Source organism: Sciurus vulgaris (genome assembly GCF_902686455.1).
Source record: "Sciurus vulgaris genome assembly, chromosome: 3".
NCBI classification, from domain to species: Eukaryota; Metazoa; Chordata; class Mammalia; order Rodentia; family Sciuridae; genus Sciurus; species Sciurus vulgaris.
In genome coordinates, this window is record NC_136463.1 from 125,026,824 (window position 1) to 125,038,875 (window position 12,052).

Consider the following 12,052-nt stretch of genomic DNA (forward strand, 5'->3'; position numbering starts at 1 on the left):
CGAAGAACGCTGCCCCTAGCCCGCTACTGGTTCCAGGGAGAGTGACCTGGAGAGGTCTCTTGTTGCACAGCCCTGGTTCCAGAGGCTGGTTGTAGGTCGGAGGTCTCCAGTGGCTTGGGGACTTGTGGCTGGCTCTGTGTAGACCGGCTCTCACTGGGCGATTTGCCCCAAGAAGCTAGCCTAGAGAGGTGCTTCCCGCCGGAGGGGGGCTGGGCTGCTTGGGGAAGTCCCTGGCGCCCTGTGCTGGTCACTGAAGCAACCTGCGGGCGGGCTGGAGCTGGCAGCGGGGCAGGCCGGAGCTGGCCGCGCTGCTTCTGTGCAGAAGGGCTCTCACTGGGGAGGCTGTTCCGAGAGGCTGGAGGATCTGTCCCTGTGGGCGGAGCCCACCACCAGACTGCACAGTGCTGCCTGGGGGAGACGCTATCTGCCCTGTCCTACTCTAATAAGCCACTCAAATCCTGGCCTGCCACCCAGCTGAGCTTCGCTGGGCAGGGGAGACTCACCCCATGGTTCTATCTTAGTCTGAGTCTCTCAATGCCTCTCCTTCTTGAATCCTGAGTTCTGGGGCGACTGGAGATGTAGTCACCCTCTAGTCCGCCATCTTGGATCACCCCGTGGAAAAAGCCTGCAGCTGGAGGGGGACAACGCTGCCTGGAGAGGTCTCTGGCTGCCCAGCCCTGGTCCCAGAAGCCACTTGCGTGTCGAATACCTCCGCTGGCTTGGGGACTTGTGGCTGGCTCTGCGTCGAGAGGCTCTCACTGGGCGGTCTGCCCCAGGAAGCTAGCCTAGAGAGGCTCTTCCCACCGGAGGGGGCTGGGCTGCTTGAGGGAGTCCCTGGCGCCCTGTGCTGGTCTCTGAAGCAACCTGCGGGCAGGCCGGAGCTGGCAGCAGGGCGGGCCAGAGCTGGCCACGCTGCTTCTGTGCAGAAGGGCTCTCAGAGTTTTTAAAACTCTGTAGTGTAGTCCAGAAGAAAGAGGTTTTGTTAGGATGTGAATAATGCTAATATATATAAAAACAAATAAACACCTAATAACCTACTGACAGACTGAGTTCTGTGTTGTTTTATTTATATTTTAAATTTATACAAGCATTTAGAGACTTATGAAGTAAATATTTTATTTTGTGCAGGAATTACCTAGACAAGACAGATGCTGCAAAGGTAAGAGTATATAAGCTTTTTTAAAGAATGTGTTGGGTCTATTTTACCATCAATTTGTACATTTTTTCAATAATTGATTTTAGCATAAAATTGCATTTTAGCATACATGATGGAAATGTTTATGTAAAAGCTGTTAATAAACTATTTCAAACACCTCAAACTAAAATAATAATCATAATGCTGGTTTTTATGCCTGCTTCTATTTTAGGAATTAAAAACCAGGCAGAAGGGCAGATTGCTAGTGTTTGATCCAAAGGGTAAATGATTTATTACTTAGAATGTGTTTGATCATGATTCTGTCCTAAATATTAATTATGAAGAATATTGGAATGATTGTGATTTTATGATTTAGCAATCAAATATTTTGTTATATATCATTCAAAAAATCCAAACTATTTCCAATATTCAATTTACATTAGGGATATCACTGTTGAAAAAAGTACTAAGTTTTTTCTTCTCTTTCAGAAAAAGTGATGCTTGAACCAAATGAAGCAATGTCAGAGTAAGAAGATGTCTTTGGTTGTGCAGCTGATCTGTCACATGCCTTTAAAGCAATTAGAACTAGATAATGCACCCATTTGTCACCTAATTAAATTTGAAAAGCCAGAAAAGAATGAATTAGCACTTTAGTTTTTGCTTCAAAGTAATTGTTATTTAAATAGAAGGATATATAAAATGGAAAAATGAATTTTGATAAAAATGTAGAGGTATAGATAATATCCACTTCTACTTTTTAATGCTTAAACATCATGCATTCTATATTTTACTTGTATAATTTCCATTGCTCATTCCCATTTCCCTTTGCTATTTGCTCATTTCTTTCAGGATATATCTGTAAGTGAATATTTAAACCAATTATTTATTATAACATGAATCATTACTACTAAAATTGAAAAAAATCACCTCAACTAGCTGGTGAAATTAGTACTAAAAAATCATAGTACAATATCAATTTAATAGCTAAATACTAACTACCAGCTCTATTCAAAGCATTGATTCTAAAAATTTATTAATGCTCTTCCTGATATGTTCGTTTCCTAACATTTGAAAAAAATCTATGGGTGGGAGGGGTGGGGGGTAGGGAAAAAATAACAATGAATCAAACAACATTACCCTATGTAAACATATGATTACACAAATGATATGCCTTTACTCCATGTACAAACAGAATCAACATGTATCCCATCTGTTTACAATAAAAATAAATTAAAAAAAAAAAAAGAAGATAACATTTGGTTCTGGTCATGGCAGAACCCCATGGTTTGCTGATTTAGGGCCATAAGGAATGTGACAGCAAATTCAAATACTTTCGTATCTATAAAAGCATGAGTCTTGAAATACAAATGTTAACATAAAAAAAAACCTATTATTTATTCTATGAAAAACTGCAGTTTGAAAGTTGGTCATAAGACACATTAAGAGAGATTATTGACAAGTTGGTAGGTACATTGTGATGGGTCTCTTACATCCAGATTCATATTATTGGGGCTGGGAGTGTAGCTTTTGAGAACCAGAGATGCAGCTCAGTGGTAGAGTACTTACCTAGCATGTGTGAGGACCTGGGTTCAACCCCCAGCACTGAAAAAATCTTACATTATTTTGGTTTATTCTGACTATTATTTACTGTGGAAAATTTTACTTTATGCATCATGAATTTTAATTTTTACTATTGAAGCTAAAAATGTCCACCTTGTCTCATGTTGCAAATTGTATGTTATATACTTAATAATGCACATTTTATATAAAAGAAAAAGAAATATATAGCAAGTCAATACAGAGGATTTACGTTCATGTCAATTTAAAGTTACAACCAAAAGGAAGGAAAAAAGCCTTGTTAAGAATATTACTCGAGGCTTTTTCCACGGGGCAATCCAAGATGGCGGTCTAGAGGGTGACTGCATCTCCAGTCGCTCCAGAATCCAGGATTCAAGAAGGAGAGGCATTGAGAGACTCGGACTAAAATAGAGACATGGGGTGAGTCTCCCCCACCTGGTGAAGCTCAGCCTGGGTGGTAGGCCCGGATAGGAGCGGCTTATCAGAGTAGGGCAGGGCAGCTAGAGTCTTCCCCAGGCAGCCCTGCGCACTTCAGCAGTGGACTTCTCCCACACAGCCAGCTTCTCGGAGCAGGCCCCCCAGTGAGAGCCTTTCCACACAGAGCCAGCTCCAAGCCCTGGAAACAGTAGCTGGCGAGGGGCAGCTTTCTTCGGAAGCACTGCATTATCAAGTTACTCCAAGACTTCAGGCTACTGAAGGCTGGGAGGTGATACACTGGAAATCTACAGGGACACTATAAGCCAGTAGAGGAACTCTGCAATATCACAGAGTCCCATTGACATCTCACCGATATGAGAAAACAAGGGAAGAAAATGTCCGAAACAAACCTAGATACTATATCAATAAAACCCAATGACAGCACAGCAGAAGAAATGTCAGAAAGGGAGTTCAGAATGTACATAATTAAAACAATCAGCAAACGAGGAGATGAAAGAGCAAATGCAGGCATTGAAGGAGGAGATGAAAGAGCAAATGCAGGCATTTAATGATCGCACCAATCTACAGTTAAAAGAGCAAATACGGGAAGCAAGAGATCATTTCAATAAAGAGTTAGAGATACTGAAAAAAAAAAAAAAACAAATCCTTGAAATGAAGGAAGCAATAAACCAAGTTAAAAACTCCATAGAAAGCATAACCAATAGGATAGAATACCTGGAAGACAGAATATACCTCTGATATTGAAGACAAAATATTTAATCTTGAAAACAAAGTTGACCAAACAGAGAAGATGGGAAGAAATCATGAACAGAATCTACAAGAATTATGGGATATCATGAAAAGGCCAAATTTAAGAATTATTGGGATTGAGGAAGGCTTAGAGAAACAAACCAAAGGAATGAACAATCTATTCAATGAAATAATATCAGAAAATTTCCCAAATCTGAAGAATGAAATGGAAAACCAAGTACAAGAGGCTTATAGGACTCCAAACATACAAAATTACAACAGACCCACACCAAGGCACATTATTATGAAAATACCTAACATACACAATACAGACAGAATTCTAAAGGCCACGAGAGAAAAGAATCAAATTACGTTCAGGGGGAAACCAATAAGAATATCAGCAGATTTTTCAGTCCAGACCCTAAAAGCTAGAAGGGCCTGGAACAACATTTACCAAGCCCTGAAAGAAAATGGATGCCAACCAAGAATCTCATACCCAGCAAAACTTACTTCCAGATTTGACGACGAAATAAGATCCTTCCATGATAAACAAAAGCTAAAGGAATTTACAAAAAGAAAGCTGGTATTTAGAGAACATTCTCAGCAAAATATTCCATGAAGAAGAGATGAAAAACAACAATGCAAATCAGCAACGGGAGTAACTAGCCTAAAGGAATAGCCAAATAAAGGAGAAACCAAATCATGTCAAAAAACAAAAATGAGTCAAATGACTGGGAATACAAATCATATCACAATAATAACCCTGAATGTTAATGGCCTGAACTCATCAATCAAAAGACATAGACTGACAGATTGGATTAAAAAGAAAAATTCAACAATATGCTGCCTGCAAGAGACCCATCTCATAGAAAGAGATACCCATAGACTAAAGGTGAAAGGATGGGACAAAACATACCATGCACACGGACTCAGCAAAAAAGCTGGAGTATCCATCCTCATTTCAGATAATGTGGACTTCAAGCCAAAACTAGTCAGAAGGGATAAAGAAGGACATTACATACTGCTTAAGGGAAGCATAAATCAGCAAGACATAACATAAATATCTATGCCCCGAACATTGGCTCATCCATGTACGTCAAACAAATCCTTCTCAATTCCAGAAATCAAATAGACCACAACACAATAATACTAGGCGATTTTAACACACCTCTCTCACTGCTGGATAGATCGTCCAAACAAAAATTGAATAAAGAAACAATAGATCTCAATAACACAATAATTTAGACTTAACCGACTTATATAGAATATACCATCCAACAAAGAATGAATACACTTTCTTCTCAGCAGCACATGGATCCTTCTCTAAAATAGACCATGTTTTATGCCACAAAGCTACTGTTAGCAAATACAAGAAGATAGAGATACTACCTTGTACTCTATCAGATCATAATGGATTGAAATTAAAAATAAATGACAGAATAAAAAACAGAACTTCTCCAATTCCTGGAGATTAAATAATACACTATTATATGATGAATGGATGACAGAAGACATCAGGAGGGAAATAAAAAAATTCTTAGAAGTAAACGAGAACAAAGACACATCATATCAAAATCTCTGGGACACTATGAAAGCAGGTCTTAGAGGAAGATTTATTTCATGGGGCGCATTCAACAAAAGAAGTAGAAATCAACAAATAAACGACTTAACACTACAGCTCAAAGCCCTAGAAAAAGAAGAGCAGACCAACACCAAAAGTAGGAGAAGACAGGAAAGTTAAAATCAGAGCCGAAATCAATGAAATTGAAACAAAAGAAACAATTGGAATAATTAACAAAATAAATAGTTGGTTCTTAGAAAAAATAAACAAAATCAATAAACCCTTAGCCACACTAACAAAGAGAAAGAGGGAGAAAACTCAAATTACTAAAATTCGGAATGCACAAGGAAATATCACAACAGACACGAGTGAAATACAAAACATAATTAGAAGCTATTTTGAAAATCTATACTCCAACAAAACAGAAAACCTCAAAGACATCAACAAGATTCTAGAGACATGTGAATTACCTAAACTGAAAGAGGAGGACATACACAACTTAAATAAATCAATTTTAAGCAATGAAATAGAAGAGGTCATCAAAAGCCTTCCAACAAAGAAAAGTCCGGGACTTGATGGGTTCTCAGCCGAGTTCTACAAAACCTTTAAAGAAGAGCTCATTCCAATACTCCTCAAAGTATTCCATGAAATAGAAGAGGAGGGAACCCTCCCAAACTCATTCTGTGAAGCCAATATCACCCTGATACCTAAACCAGACAGAGATACATCGAGGAAAGAAAATTTCAGACCAATATCCTTAATGAACATCGACGCAAAAATTCTCAACAAAATTTTAGCAAATCGCATACAAAATTATATTAAAAAGATAGTGCACCACGATCAAGTGGGTTTTATCCCAGGGGTGCAAGGTTGGTTCAACATCCGGAAATCAATAAATGTCATTCACCATATCAACAGACTAAAAGTTAAGAATTTCAATAGATGCAGAAAAAGCATTCGATAAAATACAGCATCCCTTCATGCTCAAAACACTAGAAAAAATTGGGGTAGTGGGATCATTCCTTAACATTGTGAAGGCCATCTATGCTAAGCGCATGGCCAATATCATTCTAAATGGTGAAAAACTGAAAGCATTCCCCCTAAAAACTGGAACAAGGCAAGGATGCCCTCTTTCACCTCTTCTATTCAACATTGTTCTTGAGACTCTAGCCAGAGCAATTAGACAAACCAAAGAAATTAAAGGGATACAAATTGGAAAAGAGGAACTCAAACTATCCCTGTTTGCTGATGACATGATATATATTTAGAGGAACCTGGAAATTCCACCAGAAAACTCTTAGAACTCATAAGTGAATTCAGTAAAGTAGCAGGTTACAAGATCAATGCTCATAAATCCAATGCATTTTTATACATAAGTGATGAATCTTCAGAAAGAGAAGTTAGGAAAACTACCCCATTCACAATAGCATCAAAAAAAATCAAATACTTGGGAATCAATCTCACAAAAGAGGTGAAAGACCTCTACAATGAGAACTACAGAACACTAAAGAAAGAAATTAAAGAAAACCTTAGAAGATGGAAAGATCTCCCATGTTAATGGATAGGAAGAATTAATATTGTCAAAATGGCCATACTACCAAAAGTGCTATAGAGATTCAATGCAATTCCAATTAAAATCCCAATGATGTACCTTACAGAAATAGAGCAAGCAATTATGAAATTAATCTGGAAGACTAAAACACCCAGAATAGCTAAAGCAATCCTCAGTAGAAAGAGCGAAGCAGGGGGTATCGCAATACCAGATCTTCAACTCTATTACAAAGCAATAGTAACAAAAACAGCATGGTATTGGTACCAAAATAGACAGGTAGATCAGTGGTACAGAACAGAGGACACGGGCACAAACCCAAATAAATACAATTTTCTCATACTAGACAAAGGGGCCAAAAATATGCAATGGAGAAAAGATAGCCTCTTCAACAAATGGTGCTGGGAAAACTGGAAAACCATATGCAACAGAATGAAATTAAACCCCTATCTCTCACCCTGCACAAAACTCAACTCACAGTGGATCAAGGACCTCAGAATCAGACCAGAGACCCTGCATCTTATAGAAGAAAAAGTAGGTCCAAACCTTCAACTTGTTGGCTTAGGATCAGACTTCCTTAACAGGACTCCCATAGCACAAGAAATAAAAGCAAGAATCAACAACTGGGATAGATTCAAACTAAAAAGCTTTCTCTCAGCAAAGGAAACTATCAGTAATGTGAAGAGAGAGCCTACAGAGTGGGAGAATATCTTTGCCACTCATACTTCAGATAGAGTGCTAATTTCCCGAATCTATAAAGAACTCAAAAAACTCTACACCAAGAATACAAATAATCCAATCAACAAATGGGCTAAGGAAATGAACAGACACTTCACAGAAAAAGTTGTACAAGCAATCAACAGATATATGAAAAAATGTTCAACATCTCTAGTAATAAGAGAAATGCAAATCAAAACTACCCTAAGATTTCATCTCACCCCAATTAGAATGGCGATTATCAAGAACACAAGGAACAATAGGAGTCGGTGAGGATGGGGGAGGAAAAGTATGATAACTCATACATTGCTGGTGGGGTTGCAAATTAGTGCAGCCACTCTGGAAAGCAGTATGGAGATTCCTCAGAAAGCTCGGAATGGAACCACCATTTGACCCAGCTATCCCACTCCTTGGCCTATACCCAAAGGACTTAAAATCAGCATACTACAGAGATACAGCCACATCAATGTTCATAGCTGCTCATTTCACCATAGCCAGATTGTGGAACCAACCTAGATGCCCTTTAGCTGATGAATGGATAAAGAAACTGTGGCATATATATACAATGGAATATTAATCCGCCAAGAAGAATGATAAAATTATGGCATTTGCAGGCAAATGGATGAAATTGGAGAATATCATGCTAAGTGAGATAAGCCAATCTCAAAAATCCAAAGGACGAATGATCTCGCTGATAAGCGGATGATGACATATAATAGGGGGTACGAGGGGTTAGCGTTTTGGTTAGGGTTAGGTTTAGGGTTAGGGATAAGGAGGGTGTTAAGAATGGAGGAAGGAAAGACTGTATAGAGGGAAAAGAGGGGTGGGAGGGGTGGGGGGAAGGGGAAAAATAACAATGAATCAAACAACATCGTTCTATGTAAATTTGTGATTACACAAATGATATGCCTTGACTGCATGTACAAATAGAAAAACAACATGTATCCCATTTGTTTAAATAATAAAAAAAGAATATTACTCCACACATATAATTAATCATATGTCATATTACATAGTTGAAAACATTTAAATTTAAAAATTTAAGAAATGTGGAGTTACTTTTGAGGGAAATATAAGATATTTTCAATAATGATAATAGAAGTTAATAGATCTTCGGTGAAAATTAATCACTATTTTGTCCACAAACCCCAGCATTCATAGATGTGAACTGGAACAGGAGAAATCCGCATCCCAAGGTAGACGAGTGCAGGGATAAATCAAATGCAACCTGGGTCAAAATAGAAAAGCAGAGTGCCCACGTGTTCTCTTGATCTCAGTAATAACTGCATTTAACTATCAAACTCCTTTTTGCAAGTACAAAGTGATCAATCAATCACAGTTCCTTTAATTCATTTGCAGAGAAGGGAAAGGGTCATTAATGTAGGCACAGATGTGTGGCCTTGCCACCTCTGTTACCTCATCCAGAGTTAAAGTTGAACAGGGCTAGTCTTTGAAAAAAATAATCAAGTAGTAAAATACTAAATTGTGGGGTGACCTTTGTTTGGAGAAGAGTGTGACTGATCTACAATGTTGATGAATTTTCTCCATGTATTTTCTATTCCACTTTCTACCCCACTCATGGCTCCGTTGTCTGACTAGACAAGTAGGATTTACCAAAAGGTCCCATCTAGGTTGAATTAGGAAAAACTAGAGGTGTTCTGTCTTCACCAGGTCTTTGCCCTAATCTGATCAGGAACTCCAGTTCCATCATAGGGGAAATGATGAAGCAAATCCATAGGACCCAACTCTTTGACTATAGTTGAAAAAAAATTGTATCAGTCGGGTTTTTTTTGTTGTTGTTACATAATCATGTTTTATCTTTTATGACATGAAAGACAAACTGTTTTTTTATCCCCATTTTTACACTTTAAGTAAATGCCTCATTGGATGCAGACTAAGATTGGCCAACAAATATTATTCTTCACCAATACAAGTCTCTCAAAGTGTAGCTAAGACATTCTCAGAAATGTAAGTTTTAGTTAATTTTGTTTTTTGGCTCATGTTTGAGCAATATAATTCATTTTAAGACAAAGTTTAATGTATAAATCTACTGAAAAGAGTGTTAATTCCACTAGAAATTTGGGGACATTTTCTAAATATGCCCAAGTGTTCTTTACAAACTAAGGGAAAATCCTAAAACCTAGGCTATCTACCCTCCACCATAAATATGTTCCCATGGGATATCTAACCTAATTCACTCTGCATGTAGATTTAAAGTACTAAAGACCTCCCATTTCCAAAGAATATTATTATATAAAGTAAAAAAATTTGAGTCTTTCCTTGGTTATAACTATTTAAGTTAGTGAAAACTGATCTTTTAGAGTACACTAGTTTTCTGGTTTTCTTAAATGTTTAGGGACCTTAGTACCATAAATGTCATCACTTTCTCACATGGCAGTCAATAGATTTTTGTCAAAGAGAAGTCTGAACTTCCAGCTTCTCATTCTTTGAAACTATATGAGAAAGAATGCAGGAAGTGAACAGAAAAGGATTTTATACCTTACTCTTAAAATCATGATTTGGTCAGTTCTCATTTAGGTGGTTTTTGTTTGTTTGTTTGGCAGAATCATTACTTCCAAACATAATATACCATTTGTCTTCAGCTGTTGAGTGTGTTGGTCACTTCTATGTATGTTTCATTCAGGTTATTAAAGACATTTCCAATTATTCAAATACCCAGAACTATACTAATTAAATTCCCCTACTTAAGGGATATAACTTACTGAATATACAAGTACCACATATGTATAGATTCTTAGGTATTCATTTTTCTCATAAACACCTCTTAAAATCACATTTGACAGTATTTTTCCTGTCTTTGTGGTACATAAAGCAATGATATGTTGATAATAAATATCTTAGATTAAATGAAATACTATAATTCAGCAAAGAAAAATTATCATTATAGCCATTAGACAATACAAATTCTAGTAATCCCTTTTTTTTTTTTTTTGCGGTACTGGGGATTGAACTCAGGGCCTTGTGCTTGTGAGGCAAGCACTCTACCAACTGAGCTATCTCCCCAACCCAATTGCTTTTAACATAACAGGAATCTCACCATTCAGGAAATGGAATATTTTAGTGAGTTTCCAACTTTTTATATGTAGAGTTTTCTCCTGGATGCATTCTTACACAATTAGAAAATCAGGGGACAGAGGCAAAACAAATGTAAATTATCTTTGCTTTGTATTTTCATTTTCAGCAAAGGGTTTTGATTTAGTTGAGTATGCGGAGGAAGTAAAGGTTCCATTCCCTCCCATAATAAGGACTATAACAAATTGGTCAACCTACTTGCTAAATCAGAGAAGACCTCTACCTCAGCTACTAATGTTCTGGATTCGTACTTCAACGCAGAAAAAACAGAGCCACAATAATTTGTGGGAAAACAATATTTTACATCTTATATCTTCCCATACAAACTAGAAGTTGAGTTTGTTAAAACTAAGAAAGAGACAGGGATTTAGTCTTTCACAAGCATGGGTGATGCCTTGTGAACACAGTGCACCATACAAGAATTCCTTATCTCAGTGCTCATTTATTTATTTATTTATTTGCAGTGTTAGGGATTGAACCCAGGGCCTTGTGCTTGACAGGCAAGCACCGTACAAACTGGGCTGTATCCCCAACCTCAATGCATGTTTATTGATGTGAAGTTTTGGGCTTAAAAAAAAGAAAGTTAATACCTTTCTAATTTAGCTCCTTGATGAAAAAAGCAATTTTATATTATGATCAAGGGTTAATATTAGCATTGGACTCTGTAAGTATAGCATACAGCAAGGGCATGAATCTATAAATTAAAAAAAAAAAAACAAGAAACTATTTAATTTCCTTAGTTTTATACCATCATGTCACAATGATGTACCAATGACATTTGTATAACTGATTTCTATGAGCTTTATGTTAAGAACTGATGTTACATGGTAACAAATTCCAGGTAGAAATAGAATTTTAATCATCCTAAGGCTTTTCCACAAAGAAGATACTACCTTTTAGCTATTTAAGGTTATTGTTATTATATATTATATACTTACATTAAATGTGTGTGTAAGTTTATGAACTCATATGAAGTATTAAACAGAATTGTGACCTAGGGAATTTTTTTTTACTATCTCCTTTAACATGTAGGAAGGAAGTCTCTTCAAAAAAGTTTGAAAATAAAGTCTCTTTAAAGAATACTGAAAAAAGAGTATCTTCAGAAAGTATTGAAAATAAAGATTTCTTAACAAATCTGCAGTCTGACTTATGGCCATCTTCCTTCTTAAAACAAAGTACAGGTAATAGCATTTGTCTTACTGAATTGAGTGATTGTACCTTCAAATTTAGATCTTTTTGATGACATTGGGAA

At 37.1% G+C, this 12,052-nt stretch overlaps 1 protein-coding gene across 10 annotated transcripts in view; it reads left to right on the forward strand.

The window, feature by feature from the left end:
- ERICH2 (glutamate rich 2) overlaps positions 1-12,052 on the forward strand; it is a 37,161-nt gene that overhangs the window by 11,639 nt on the left and 13,470 nt on the right. For 2 of the 10 annotated variants that reach the window (XM_079135492.1, XM_079135496.1), the window contains 5 exons: positions 1,129-1,159; positions 1,368-1,416; positions 1,625-1,661; positions 9,580-9,675; positions 11,833-11,981. In XM_079135492.1, the coding sequence (XP_078991618.1) occupies positions 1,129-1,159; positions 1,368-1,416; positions 1,625-1,661; positions 9,580-9,675; positions 11,833-11,981 (362 nt within the window). The remainder of the gene's footprint in view (positions 1-1,128; positions 1,160-1,367; positions 1,417-1,624; positions 1,662-9,579; positions 9,676-11,832; positions 11,982-12,052) is intronic. The other 8 variants (XM_079135498.1, XM_079135497.1, XM_079135493.1 and 5 more) reach the window with 5 other exon arrangements.